This window comes from Gasterosteus aculeatus, chromosome 7 (assembly GCF_964276395.1).
Source record: "Gasterosteus aculeatus chromosome 7, fGasAcu3.hap1.1, whole genome shotgun sequence".
Taxonomy (NCBI): Eukaryota; Metazoa; Chordata; class Actinopteri; order Perciformes; family Gasterosteidae; genus Gasterosteus; species Gasterosteus aculeatus.
In genome coordinates, this window is record NC_135694.1 from 14,091,976 (window position 1) to 14,107,157 (window position 15,182).

General features: G+C 40.5%; 1 protein-coding gene and 2 long non-coding RNA genes across 3 annotated transcripts; 2 read left to right on the forward strand and 1 right to left on the reverse strand.

Annotated features, from left to right (window-relative positions):
- Positions 1-3,926: 3,926 nt before the first annotated feature.
- Positions 3,927-5,629, forward strand: LOC120823127 (uncharacterized). The gene is made up of 5 exons (XM_078107457.1): positions 3,927-3,941; positions 4,071-4,142; positions 4,476-4,612; positions 4,746-4,839; positions 5,119-5,629. Exons 1-5 carry the CDS (start codon positions 3,927-3,929, stop codon positions 5,488-5,490), a joined length of 690 nt encoding a protein of 229 aa, XP_077963583.1. The 3' UTR covers positions 5,491-5,629.
- A 74-nt stretch (positions 5,630-5,703) lies between these two features.
- On the forward strand, positions 5,704-8,048 carry LOC144410408 (uncharacterized). Its single transcript, XR_013468451.1, has 3 exons — positions 5,704-5,853; positions 5,950-6,071; positions 6,322-8,048. It is a non-coding gene; the product is annotated as an uncharacterized LOC144410408 (long non-coding RNA).
- Positions 8,049-9,716: 1,668 nt separating this feature from the next.
- LOC144410410 (uncharacterized) lies at positions 9,717-10,252 on the reverse strand. The gene is made up of 2 exons (XR_013468453.1): positions 10,138-10,252; positions 9,717-10,038 (listed from the first exon to the last, which is right to left on the reverse strand). It is a non-coding gene; the product is annotated as an uncharacterized LOC144410410 (long non-coding RNA).
- Between the last annotated feature and the right edge of the window lie 4,930 nt (positions 10,253-15,182).

Sequence of the window (15,182 nt, forward strand, 5' to 3'; positions counted from 1 at the left end):
TTCTACAAAAAAATGTAGGCCCACCCACTTTTTCACTGGCCCGCCCAAAATACAATTTCTGCCTACGCCCCTGCGTGGAAGCACGTATTGTTTTGCGTTTAACTAGGCTTTACTGTCCTCAGCGCGTCTGAAGTCCAGCTGCAGTCAGAGCACAGAGGAGACACGTCGCGTCCAGACTGAAAGTCACCTGCTCATGCGCAAAGCCACCGCTGATCCTGAGTTGGCAACACTGGTTCAATAAAGACATAACTCTCTTCAGGACTTCTCAATCGTCACTAATCACGACTGCTACATAATAAATACCACCCAGAATGCATTTTATCTACCAATATGTTGGTTTATCTAGGACTCTGAAATACCGAAGAAGTTAGACCTCTACGTCTGACGCGTCCCTGTTCCTCCCTGTTTGTTTTGAGGTGTGGAGTGAGTGGGTGCAAGTGTCCGAAACTTTTACATGGGGGTATTCCAGATAGGAGGTTCAACAAACTCTGAGTCTATCCCTGAACTCTGAGGTGACTTACTCTGAGATGGGAAACTCTGAGTAGCCGGTTCCAGAACAGCTGATCTGTGTTAGTTCAATCAACTCTGAGTATGTTCACCTTGAGTTAAGCGCGTGCCATTTCCATTTTCCATGAAAACACTAAAACACTTTTATTTATCAAATGAGTTGGAAAAATTTATAGAAAATATAGTCAAGACATTGACAAGATTAGAAATGATTCTTATTTGGAATATTAATTTTGTTCTTCAAACTTTGCTTTCGGCAAATAATGCTCCATTTGCAGCAGGAATCAGGAAACATTTATTAGCCAAAATATGTCAAACATACAAGGAATTTGTCTTGGCGGTTAGTGCGCGACAGTAGACAGACAAGACAACAGTGCACAAGTAATAAAATAAAGTGGAATGAAATGCTAATGCAATGGGTTAGTAGAATAAGGCTAAGGCTATGGGTTAGTATAAAACAAGGGAATAAAGTTAAAAAAATTTAAATATTAAAAAGTTAAAAAGAAAAATATTAAGCATAAAGTGCACTAACAAACAAGTAACAGACAAGAGACAAATGCAATTACAGCATTGCAGTAATCTGTGGAAATGTAGACAATTAGCAAACACAATGTACCATTAGAAGACTGGACTGATAGTTGCTGGAAATGGGCCTCTATACACCGGTGTAGATATTTCATTCAAAACGACCACCTAGAATAGTCATTTACCACATTAACAATGTATAGTGTATTTCTGATTAATTTATTGTTATTTTCATTGAAAATAAGGAAATTTCTAAGTGACCCCAAACTTTTGAACGGTAGTGTGTGTATATATATAGCCTACTTTTTAAATAATATATATCCACCCATCCAATAGTTGTGGATGGTGTCATCTGCAGTTGTAAACCCTGCAGATACTCAGATCTTGCCAGTAACAGCATCTTTTTCTGCATCACAGGAGGATGTTTGATGAGGAGGAAACGCTGTCTGCTGCCACAGGGAGCGATCCGGAGGGGCCTACTGAAGTGTGTCTTAATATTATCTACTGCCAGTGCTCTGCCCATTCACATTCTAGAGTGGAATTTGGAGTTTGACATGTAGACTGAAGTGATGAGCATATATAATGGCTAACTAGCACATTCCTCTCCTTGAACAGAACATGGTTGGGCATCACCAACCCACAGCACAGCTTGAAACAGTGAGATTTTCGCTCAATACCATGTTAAATCTGTATGTGAAACTACACAGCAAAAATTGTAGTGTTGATTGGAGTTAAATTCCCAGTGTAAATTATTCCGAGTGAATGGGTGTTGATTTGTGTGTTATTTTAACACTTACAGTGCAGAAAAAGCTCTGAGGGGGGCGTCATTCCAAGGAGTTCGGAGCGTACACTTATTTTGAGTTACTTTCCATCTGTTTTTTTCGCGCTCATTCATTGACGAGCAGGATTTGTCTTCACTTACCGTGGCAGTGAACAAAGCTAAACGCCCAGAAGAAAGCTGTGTGGGATTGGGATATTCGTTTTAAAAGGGAAGAACCACATTTATCAATTTATAAAGGCGGTTTGTCATTATTTAAACCATGTTTTAACGTTAAGTGGGGTGTGATGCAGTCGATGTGCTTACATGTGGATTAATGGAATTTACTTGCTAGCTAACAAGTGATTTAGCATTTTTTCCTTCCCCAGCTCCTCCCCAACTGTACTTAACGTTAGAGGTAAAAATGTACGTTGCGTGTTTAAATGTGATACAAGTGCTTAACATTGCATTTACTATGGTTCTATTGTTAAGTTCGGTGAGAGAACATTTTGAAACATTTTCAAATTTATAAATGTATTCTTTAACACTTTAACACGACAAGTTAGTCCAGAAACTGTAAAACGGTAATATGACGTTAGTGTGTTTTAATATAAAATATGCTTAAGGTGTTCAGGGTTTCCCGCAGAAAACTTGTTAGTCAAGGTGGTTGGTCGTCCGACGGGGGGGGGGGGGGGGGGGGGGGGGGGCTACCGGCGCTGTTTCGCTAGGTCGTCCGACTGGGACGCCGTAGTTAAGGCGGGAGGCTACAAAGTGCTGCGGGAAACCGCGGTGTTAGCTAGCTAGTACTTTGTGGCGTCGTCGTCAGGTTTAAGATGATTTGTGCACGCCCGCGTTTGTTTTTCGTCAGTAATGAAGGCCTGCTCCATTAAAATGGCAGATATACCGACTGCTGCAGCTTTGTTTCTGCTGAGGAAGTCCTAGATATGTTGGGAAATTAAACTGCGTCATGTCTGGATTAGTAACCTCATCTGGTGGAACGAACCAGCCTTCTCAACGCTAACTTTACCTGTGCGGTTCAGATTTAACTGTTTAGTTATTGCAATAAACCGATAAAAACTAAGCTAAAATACAAACATTGTGATGAAGATTTGTTAAATGTTTGAATTCATACTAAATCAGGTCCTTCCACAAGACAACAACCAAACAACTTTTTTAAATGTTCGTTCCTTAAAAAGAGTTTAGGGCAATAGTGGATTTATACAAGTGGTGTGAACCCAAAATAACTAATTCCGCCGTTATTTACTTGTGAAATGGGTCTAAAGTAAGCCGAAACAGCAACATCGTGATACAGATTAAAAAGATAAAGTATCAGTTCTGTCTGCAAAATGACAAGCAAACAACTTTTAATAATGCTTGTTTTCTGAATAAAGTTCTAAAAAAGTTGCCAGGGCATCGTGTTGCAAACAGAATATTTAGATTTTCTTTCTTTTATTTTTCCTGCATATGATGAACAATCATCACTGTTGTTTGTGAAACATATGTTATCTCCTTGCAGGAGATTGAACCCTTTTTTCACTAGCTGCAGTTTCAGGATGTTGCTGAAGGTGAAATGCAATACTATCAAGAAGTACATCAAATTGCCCTCAGGCTTCACCTATTCAGAATTCATCAGGGAAGGTAAATCATTTGAAGGCAAAATGAAATATGTAGCCAATTTAACAACAAATCACAGCACAATATGATCTGTGGCAGAACTATTTAAATAATTTTGTATTTAACAGTTTATATTACATTAATGACAGTTCGTAGTGGAATCATCAACATTAGTTAGAACATGGTTGTACATGATTCTTTTTAGTTTAACAGAGTTAAGCAGGATGATTTCAAATTTGCTCCAGGTGACTTAATCTGCTTACATTCCCTCCTTTTTACAGTCAAAAACAAGTTTGGGCTTCCTGATGTAGCTCTACTTGACATTTTTGATGATACTGACACAGCAGAAGAGGAAGACATTCTTCTGTTTGTCTGGCAGGAGAGCTGTTGGAGGCCAATCCAGACATGTGCCTGACAGTACGTGACAGCATTTCCAATGAAGGTAGGTGTCATTAAGAAAACCAATGTTAATGGATAGGGCTATTTGGTGCACCTAACATTGACCTTTCTTTATGGAAGGAACATGGCAGTGGTCAAGGTTAGGTCAAATTTGTTACAGATAACTAGAAATATAATCTGAATACTTTAAGGTTACTTAAAATGTTTATACTTGTGTGCCACATTACGTTAATAAAATTCTCCCTTTTTAAAGACTTTTCTCCTCTAGATCATTCAACACCATCTTCCCTCACGGGCACCATATCACTTCCTTCAAGTGACAGTGACCTTAGAGAACTGGGTATGACCACAGGCAGAAATAGATCCAGCAAAGAAGACATGAGCAGTTCTGCAACAAAGGCTTCCGTGTCAGAGCTGGAAACGTCTTATTTTGATTTACTATCAATTATAAGGTGTCACGTTTAAGCATTTGGTTCCAAACTCACTTTTTTATCAAAGAAAATGTTATTAATTTGCTCCCTTCGTAGATGTTTACCTTTCACAACACTTCTGTTTTTTGTCATTCCTCTGAACTTTCACCCGTAGTCTATATAGACATGTTATGGTATGTTTTTTTCTAATAGACTGAATTGAACACTGAAACTTATTTTCCCTTTTTCTGTTATGCGAGTAGATTGTAGAAAATGCCTTGCTTAAGAAGCCTGGAGGAGAGGATATTCTTGAGGAGTACAAGTCAGAAAATTCACTAATGCACCGCACTCGGAGACAGCTTGTCAACATATTGGCGAGTGATATGACTGAGAGACATGGGTAAGATTTAAAAAGGAATTACAAAGAAATGTAATAAGACTGTAATCTTGTAATGATATAACTAATGTAATGATATAACTAATGTTTCTTGTACTAAAGAAATTATTAAAGATGTACTTTCTTCTCTCCATAGCAGGATTCCTTCCCGTCAGCAGAAGGAGAAGTATGCTCTGGGAATTATTACTCTCTTTCCCTCACTGAAGGATCCTTTTTCTCCAAAGGGCTATGTAAGTTTTTCAACCTTAAGAAAACACAGCAGCAGATTTACAGTAAAGGGCTTTGGCGTTGTAGTTTTCATTCTAAAATAACTACTGTTGTTTATAAAAGTGAAAATATTTCAGAATCCACAATCATGATGGTGCTGACTTGAAATTACTTGGGTTATAAGGATATTAAAAACAAAATCTGTTAAATAAGTAATTGTTCTTATGTTTCACAATGCTGTATTTTCACTCTATGTAAGATTGTTTTGTGATAATTTGTGTTTATTCATTTAAATGTAACAGGAGCATTTCTATGATGGGGAAAGAGGAACTGGATATTTAGCGTGGCGCCTCAAAACCATTTCCAGGACTTCAGCAAAACGGCCAGTCAAAGCAGTCTCAGTGCATCAAGCACAAGGACCAAAGCGGCAAAGATCAGCAACCACACTGCCTCAGCAGCTTGATGGAGATGCCTGCAGGGAGGCCATTTCATTTCTTGTTCACTCCCCTGATGAAGCAAGTGTATTTCCGAAGATGAAGATGACGTTTCAACATGGTCAGGACCTAGTGCATGACCCACAAAGAAGCACAGATGTCTTCAAAACATTTCCACGCTTTTTAGATGTCAAAGGACTTGCGAGTTGTATATTTCTTTTATTTAAACCGAAGTCTTAAATATCCAGTGTTTTGCTGGATGTTAGCCATGAAAACACCTAATCATTCTTCTTCCTCACTTATTGATTGTCTTTTTCCAAAATCTTTATTCTGATTTACACTAGTTTGATATACCACACACTGATATCAAAAATCACTAAGCTCACCATTACCAATGCACTGGGTCCTGGGTTTCATACAGAATATATGCTTCTGTGTGTGTGTGATCAACAGGTGAATCAAGACTTCCTCCTGCTGTTTGGTGCTGAAACAGCCTCCAAGATGCTTGAGAAGTGGGACACCTCATTCAAGCTCAAGTTCATCAAAGAGGCCAAACAACTGACTCCGACAACTGAGCTGTGCCGACTTCTAAAAGCTTCTAAAGTAAACTACACAGCATACATTGTTCATATTACGAATTTGTTAGCTATTTTCATCTTTTCCTATTAGACATTAATGCCTTGTTTTTCCTCCTGATAGACTGGGACAGTGACATCGCTTCTATGCTGCTTCTTCTCTATCTCTCGCCACCCACAGCGGGAGGGAAGAGGACCAAAATAAGTCCAAGTGCTGCAGTGGAGAAAATGGTGTACTTTCATAAGGTACATTATATGCCTCATTTGTTAAAATTCCACGAGATTTTTAGTTATATGCACATGCTAGCCATTTGTTGTGTTCCTTCCAAATCAATGGTATTGCAGGCCAGTATGTCCCAATTATTTGACTGTTTTTCCAGTGAAGCAAATTATATCATTCACAGGGGCAGTTTACAAAATGTCTATTACATTTACATGGACCAGCAAGTACCAGATTCATCTGAAGGTGTACACATAATATTTTTTTTCTTTTTAGTCATGCTGCTCCATCAATGAATATCTGCAGGAAAGGGAGAGTAAACAACCATACATCCTTGCCATTGGCCGAACCCAGAAGGCGATTGATACCTTCTACATCGCCTTTGACAAACAGCTCATCCTCTGCCAAGCCACCAGCTCGTTGGGTGCTTTTGATGAACTGTTTAAATCCCACTACTTGTTCAACTTGTCTTATGATGAGTCCCTGGTCCATTTCTACACTTTTCTGCAGACAACGGTCTACAACATTGATGTTACCACAACAGATGAGTCTCCAAGAGTTTGTGAGTTGCGGGCAAAACTTTTGAATGACATATGAATATGTTTAAATGTTTTGTATGTCAAGCAGTGCATGCTACCAGTCAGTGCCTAATACCTCATTTGTGAATCTGCCAGTTTCTATCCAAGCACTAGGTTTAAGTTAGTTTGTGCACAAGATCATTGTAGGCGTCAGTTTTCAACATTTTCAGGTTTTAAAAAGCATTTAATTAGTGTGCATGATAAGGATTGTCAAAGTGGTGATGCAGAAACCTCAGAGTCATTTCAGGCGGATTTTCACAGTTTACAAAATGGTACAGAAGTTGGAACTGAAGTTGCAGGAACAAGTGTCGTGCAGAGCCCTGACACTGGGTATTTTGATAACAATGGATCAGGTCAAAGTATCAAAGAAAACACAGAAGATATCTGTGCTACAATTATTGCCAAACTCCATGGTAGTGGAATGGCAAATAATGTAGTTTCGTCAATTGTTGGTGATTTGGAAGAATTTGCTGGTGGTCTGCACTCCTAAGTTAAGCATGAAATACTGTCTGCCGTGCCAAAAGAGAACCCTGTAAGATCTACATTGGAAAAGGGTTTTGAGAATTTAGAAAATCCATTTGTGAGTTTTAATACTGAAACTAAAAGAATGAAGTATTTCATCAAAAAATGGGGAATTGTGGAGCCCCTGGAAAAAAAATTTAGGAGTTCGATTTGATACAAGACGAAATAAAAATACGGGTACTTATGATCAGGTCCCAGTGAAAGACACTTTTGTTTACATTCCAATTTTGGAAACTATTAAATTTATCTATCGCAATTCTTATATTTATGAACTACTTGCAAAACCATGTGTATCAAAAGACAGATATGAAGACTTTTGTGATGGAAGTTATTTTAAGTCACATCCATTGTTCTCAAAAACACAGAGTTCTTTACTAATTCAGCTTTACTATGATGACTTTGAGACTGCTAACCCACTGGGTTCAAAACGTGGTGTTAACAAAGTTGGTGCTCTCTATTTTGTCCTCCGAAATCTGCCTCCAAAGTTAAACTCTGTATTGATGAACATTCATTTGGTGGCATTGTTTCACACAGAAGATGTGAAAAAATATGGCTTTGATCCTATTTTACAGCCTCCAATTGATGACATCAAAATATTGGAGTGATGGCATTGATTTGCCTTTCTCATCTGAAAAGGTCTATGGCACTATATGTCAGATAACTGGGGATGCATGGAATAATGGGTTTTACAGAGTCTTTCAGTGGACGTCACTTCTGTCGTTTGTGTTTGATTGAAAAAGAGGATGCTCAGAATGTTTACAAAGAGGATGACCCAAAGATAATCTTGCGTGGAAAAGACATTTTTGAAATGCACAGCAGTGAGTTGCAATCAGATCCACAAAAGATGTGTGTGTTTGGTCTAAAGAAGAATTCAACTCTTAACAGCCTACAGTACTTTCATGTTTGCTACAACTTTTCTTTGGACAGAATGCATGACATACTTGAAGGGGTGGCTCAGTATGAGATAAAGTTACTGTTTGAATATCTCTCGGAAAATGTGTCGTTAAAACCTGGTCATTTGTCACAAATCTATGCTTTTGACTATGGCTACTTGGAGCGCAAAAATCGCCCGACAAGGGTCAACTTGGACAGTATAGGCAATAATATTAGGACTCAACTCTATTCAGACTCTTTTTCTGGTAAGAAACATTCCTTTGATTTTTGGTGACATTCACTGCATGAAAAGTGATATTTTCATCTCCGTAAACGCCCGGAAATATCCCTAATTTCCGGGCGTATCACAAATACTGATGGCTGACATGCAATAGGTGCAGAGCGGACAGTGGCAGGAGTGATGGCAAATTTCCACCATATTATTACTTTTACAATATGACCTATCTCCCTGTTTGTAATGTTAGACTTCTCTGTATTTAGACCCACCCAGAAAAGACTAATGTTTTAGGACACCATGTTTTCAGCAAGATGATTATCAGAGGTGAGACGTAGTCAGGGGGAGTTCTCTCAAGTTCATTAGCACCCTTGTTGATTGGATTGTCTGTTTTGACAATGGAAAGGAGATGAATGGTGGAGATGTTTTGATGCTCAGATGTTGTATTGACGCATTGACGAGTAATATATTATATTTGTAAGATTACAGAACTGAGGTAGGGTAGGATGATTACCCATCACCCTACCTTTGTCCCTGGACTTTGCTGTGCATCCCCACATTCTCTACATAGTTCTTGTCAGGTTTTCTAGTACATTACACAAGTATGATTACTTTAATAACATCTAAATGTATACGTGACCGGGGCAACTGATGTGCGTGGCCGCAATGAAACAACGCCACTCTGGGACTTTCACCCAGAGTGTACCACAAATTAATATTAGGTTCTTATTTGTTTAAGAAAGGGAGCAGAGAGGTGAATTTCTAGTTCTTTTTAACAATGTCCAGTTTTATTTATAGATAGGCTTCATGTTGGTTAACAGTCTCGGTTTAAAAATAAGGTTATTAAAAAAATATCTTCTATGCTAAAAAAAATGATGTCACTATACTGAGGTGTTGTACCAGCACAGGGGTACCAGGTGAAAGGGGCCACCACCAGATACCAGAAAGGAAACGTCACACACTGCAAAGCAAAAAAAGACTATTAGAAATAAATTAAATTAGATCGCAAATATAAAACATGCCAAATAAATTTAAAAAAAAAAAAGAGGAAGCCCTCCACCTAGTGAACCACCACCTTGGGCCTTTGACCAGCCCACCTGTACTGATCAGTATAGGACATAAACAAGGTAACCATAAAAACAGAACATTTACAAAAGGGGGGAAAAACAGCAGTGGCTAGAACTCAACAATCACCGAAAAGCCGACATCACTTCCCTGTGTCACACATAACGTACAAAACTCGACCCAACATCACGGCACCGCTACAGACACTGCATGAAAAGCGAGATTTTCGTCCCCGTAAACGCCCGGAAATCTCCCTAATTTCCGACAATTTCCGACAATTTGCAACACGCGCACGTCGCGTTTGTCTGTGCCACAAATTGTCGGAAACGAACCATGACGTAGGGGGAGAGCTGGCGGAGGTGCGAATGGCCCAAATTAGCATATGAATGCAGCGAATGTTTATGCAAAGAAAGAGCTTTATTAACAACACACAAACCACAACTACATACAAAGCGAGGATCTGCCCACACTTGGGTAACGGCGGTTTAAAAAAAACTACAGCTCAGTAAACTGTCCGTTTGCCTCCTCGGGGTTGTAGACCGTCACTGGCGCCGTGTTTTCCGAGGCAGGTCTGTTGTGCAGGCGCCTCGTGTGTGTGGCGACCGTACAATCCACCCCGAGACCCCGCCAACAACGCCGTCCCCTCCGTCCGACGTGAGCTCTACGGTGGCGGAGTTCCACCTCGTCATCAGCCAGCACACTTTGTCTCGATTCCAGCAGCTGTAAAAACAACAATGAATCAGTACTGTGCGATGCGATGCGTACGGACACAACACATCTATCAATGCACCTGAAACAAGTCAGCAAATAAACTCTGACCCTCTTTCTTCTCGCTCGACTCCGCGCTGAATTCTTCGCAGCTTCCGCCCGCAGTGAGTGTTCCGCCTGAACCTGAAGCTCCTGTGTCCAGTCTCAAAATACGTCTCACAGGCGGCTGGAAAACAATTAAATGAGTGTGGTATGAATACAAAAAAAAAAATCAAAATCAAGTCACGGTAACATTTAACAAGAAAAGGATAAACAGTGGCACTTACATACAATGACGTCGTCTAAATCTGGACTTTTCCCGGAGCAAATACGAGGTCACCGCCTCATTATGAGGAGAGATTAGTCTGTGAAAACAAAATGTACAGTTATGATCGGTATCCATCCTATGGTATCTATACGTATATATTTCCTTATACCGCATGGATGAAAGCATATTCTTTAAATCTGACCCTTGCTCCGGTTCGTAGCGCCTGTAATTCGTCTCGGCGTTGTGAAGACGGCGCACCGCTTCCTGTAAACGACACGGCAAAGAAAATAGACTTTAATAAAGCTGTTTCTGCTCACTTGTAAGGCTACTAGGCTACTCTTAGCTTAGCTTGAGGCTACGCTACTTTTAGCTTAGCTTGCAGTCATCGAACGTATTCTTACCGCTATCTTGGGATTGTGCGCCCGTCTCCTCTTCTTTGAGTCGGTTCCTCGCCTCCATGGACAGAAACCCGCAGAGTCCCGAACGCTCCAGTAAAACCGCTCGTTGATATCGGCAGTTTGTTGTTGGAGTTGACGAGACGATCCACGGAGAGCATTCAGCAGCTTCTTCTCGTCTGTCTGCGGACTGGCCGAAAGTTGGTGACCGCGGAGAGGAGTTGAAGGCGAGTTGAACGCGAGACGTCGTCCAGCCATTATTCACGAAGCAGCAAAAACCAAACAAAGGAACTGGAGATACAGTTCTTCTGAACGTAGTAACAGACACACACGTGTCTGTTTGTATGCTCGTCTTGCAAGTACTGCTGTATCAGTCATGCCTATGACCTCACACGTGATTGGACGAGGAGTCTAAGGGTCCTCCAATCACATACGAGGTTATTGTTATACGGAAGGACCAGTATTTTAGGAAGACAAATGGTTGGGACTTTGTCGTGGAATGAAACAGCTGATATGCTTTATGTAAAGCAGTGTTTTGGTGTCAGCAGAACGAATTTCCCTAGAAAACTGTACCTGTACCTGTACCTAGTGGTGCCTCTTTCTCCATTCCACCAGACAATCTTGAGTCTGACATACATGCAATGTTGACAATGTATCATCAGATGTACCCTTGTGTCACTGAGGTTGAATGTTTTGCCATGACATGTAAACGGGTAACATATATGAATGTAACTAAAGGTGGTGGAGCATCCAAGTGGTGTGGAAACACTAACAGTTTTGAGGAACCCGTCCTTGACCCTCTAGCAGAACTACGACCAGCCATTATAAAGCAGTTTATAGTTGTTAATGTTGGGTCAAAGGGTACGGCATTTAAACATGTTCTTGCACAAGTTTCCTGGCTTCATCCCCATCCGGACAGACATTTTTATGGAAAGCCAATAGAAGTTTGGGGCTTGCAGGGAACAGACACGTCATACCCAGCATCATTTCTGCCAGTTGAGCGCATTGCTAGAAGATGTGTGGTTAATACATCCTCTGTGCATTTAAGTAAGACCAAAGAAAAGGTCACTGAAGTCCTGCCACTATGTACTGTAGTTGAGCTCTAGGAGACTGATCTCTGCAGACCCCTCATGCTGATTCAAACGTTGTTTGCATGGAATGCTCATTATACCTTGATTAAAACTCATCTTTTAAAGACGTTATTTTGTGTATCTTTTTTACATAACATTTGCCATTGCTAATGGCGTACACAGTAATCTAGCATATTTAAATTAAATAAATCAATTCAAGCTAAAATGTAAGAGCCTATAATTAGGCTACTGAGCCTGATCTATTTGTACCAGAGATTTTCTTACCTTTTAAAAAAATGTCACCTGGGCTAAAACTCCCTCTGCGACCCTGATTTGCATTTGTATAGCTCACAGCATTTTCATTTACATGTCAAAGCCTCCCCTAGAATTAGGAGGAGGGGGGTCATGGGGGGGACAACTGCCAAGGGAGGTCCACATCAATTTATGACAATTTCCGGCAGTTTTCGGCATTGCCCGCAAATTGCCGTAAACCTGAAATTCCATGACAATTTACAATGCCGCATACTGCCGAAAATCCCACTTTTCATGCAGTGAGAGCATATCCAAACGAAACCACCCCCCCCACTCCACTACAAAAACACACACCTGGAGACTGCACAGATGGGGTGGGAGCTCTACAACTAGTCCCCTTCAGCGCCCAGTCCTGCACCCAAACCAGCCGTAGTCGTTCCCGAGACAAGTCTGGAGCTGGGGAAACCTGGGGAAAACTCTACATTTAAACCAGGAAGTAATCTGGCCTCACCTGTTGGGAATCAATAATTAAAGTGGTGTGGCCAAACAGGTAGAGGGAGCTCTTCCCATCACACATATGACAAAAAAAATTGTTCACTTTGCGAGGGTCCATCGGTGCTCTTTTTTCCATAGCTTTTCGAGATATATTTCTACTGAGCAGAGGTCGCACAAACTTTGCAATTCTCCCTTTATACTGATGTTGCTAATTAACGTGATTGCTTAATCCCCGGTGTATTTTCGGATTTCAGGTCTGTAAAGCACTTTAACGGTGTGGATGTAATGTGTAAATAACTGTATAAAGCATCACGAAAAAGCACAGATAAAGTGTTCAACGATACGCCACCAAAACACCAGTTGTCTTGGTTCTGTTAGGGTTTCGGAAAGCTCTCGAGGGAGGCCTCACTCCTTTGTTCTCGTCCCGGCCGGAAACGAGGACACGAATGAGTCAATTCGTTTAAATTCAAAAATCAAAAGTTATTTAATAACTAAACAACGTTATAAGGAATGCAATTACAAAGTGAAATACTAAGCGAACAGTGGAATATTTCGCGAAATAGAGAATCCTCTGAGCAAGTCTAAAGTGACTTTTCAAGGCGGCTGCAGGTCAGATTCTCCCAGTCCTTTCCCCCGCCATGGTCCTTTGAAACCTCTTGAGGTGTGTCTTCCTTGGTGCATTTGAATGTCATTGGCTTCTTCTCCAAAGGGCCACCTCCTGGACTGTCCCCTTCACGTCGAGGTGTGAAGCTGCAGCTGTAACCTGAAACCTCTCGGTCCTATCTGTCCCTCACATTCCAATGCACTCAATGTAGATTCAGTTGGCTTTATGGCCCAGTGAGTGAATTTAACAAAGCATACATCGTTTAAGTCTTCATCTTATAACTAGTACACCTTAATCACAACAACCCATCATTAATGATCACCGTTCATCACACTTCATCATAAGATTTAAGACAGTTCATGTGGTTCAATTCTCAAGACATTTGCCTCAGTCGGCTGCCTCGCATTAAGTTGTTCATTTATTACCTGACAGGAGAAAAAACTCCCAAAAAACCCTCTTTGGGGATAAAATTGGGAGAAATCCATAAAGAACGGCAATTAGCATCCATCCCCAGGTTTTAACATCACATTGTGACAGAATGTTAATGTGTACAGTGTTTATATGATTTAAATGACTATGAATTGTGTTTGATTGAAATTGCATTCACTTAATCTAACATGTTAATGTAATAACTAATATCTAATAACTCACAAACTATAATTCTAACACTAAACATTATTACACGTACTATAATTTCCTGACTAGGGGTGCACTTCTGGCTTAAATCCCTAACAGTTCACTCTGAACGAAGAGGTTTACAACTGTATACAATTTAATAAAAGAATAAGGGAATCATCAATGTCAACTATCAAGCTAGAGTGGCTGACCGCTTAGTGCAGACGCCCCAAAATGTCTTGTTATTTTGCTCGACAGGGTTCGAATCCAAATTGTGGCGATCTTTCATTAAAAGATATTTTAATCTATATTTTCTTAAATGACTTTCTTAAGTGGCTGTGATGCACGATGACTATCAGAATTCCCCCCTGCAGCCTCGCGAAAGAGTATCGATACACAGGTTTGGAAGTGTTCCGCAATACGCCACCAAAACCAGTTGTCGTGGTTCACTCTGAATCAAAAGGTTTTCTAGCCACTGACGATGTACATTTTGATCACAAGTATAAGAAACAGCAGAGAGAATAGTAAGCTCGAGTGGCTGACGGCGTAGCGAGTCCGTTTTGTAAGGTATTGTTATTTTGCTTCACAGGGTTCGAATCCATGTCGAGGCGATCTTTTAATAAATATATTTTCTTCAATGTATATCTTCATACGTGGCAGTGATGTAGTGCTCACTAATACAATCGTAATCGCTGCAAAGGACATGTGATGACTTTTGAAAATTTTCAGCAATATGTTAGCGAATGTGTGACCAATCAGGTGACTGAGGCAGAAAACATCTGCCGCTGTATGGGGAAACAAACACGCACGCGTAGACAAACCAGTAGGTTCAAAAACCAGTGGGCACGTAACAACGTCATTTAGTCACGTGACATGAAAACCTCTGGTTTAAAGTAAAAAATACACTTTAGGTAAAAGTATTTCTGTTCATTTACTCTGAGGGGCGTATGTTTTAGTTTCAGGCAAACTGAAAAACCCTGGTGTGAACCAAAAATGACAATTTTGACTTGGACTTAAGTACAAATTCACACATGCCACGAAGCTTTACTTTTTTCAGTGTAATGATCATCCGCAAATTTCAGGGGCTGTTAGTGTACAGGGAGAAGAGCAAAGGTGAAAGAACACACATACATTTCAAAGTCGTATTCAGCCATTCCACCAGCCAATCAGTCTGGAGGTGATAAACACTGGTTCGAACAGACTTAACCCCCAGCAATCCGTAAAGTTCCCTCAGTGTGCGTGACATGAACAAGGTTCCCTGGTCAGTTAGAATCTCTTTTCGGACTCCAACTTGGGAGATGACCTGAAACTGAGCCTGCGCAACACTATTTGCAGAAATGTTGCGAAACGGCGCTGCCTCTGGATATTGTGTTGCGTAATCCACCAGAAGTAACACAAAGCGATATCCCCGTGCGCTC

What these genes read in the sequence shown, in the direction of transcription:
- LOC120823127 (XM_078107457.1), top strand. An exon ending in GATATGACTGAGAGACATGG is followed by an intron (nt 4,613 to 4,745) that starts GTAAGATTTAAA and finishes TTCTCTCCATAG; the next exon opens with CAGGATTCCTTCCCGTCAGC. An exon ending in CTTTTTCTCCAAAGGGCTAT is followed by an intron (nt 4,840 to 5,118) that starts GTAAGTTTTTCA and finishes TAAATGTAACAG; the next exon opens with GAGCATTTCTATGATGGGGA.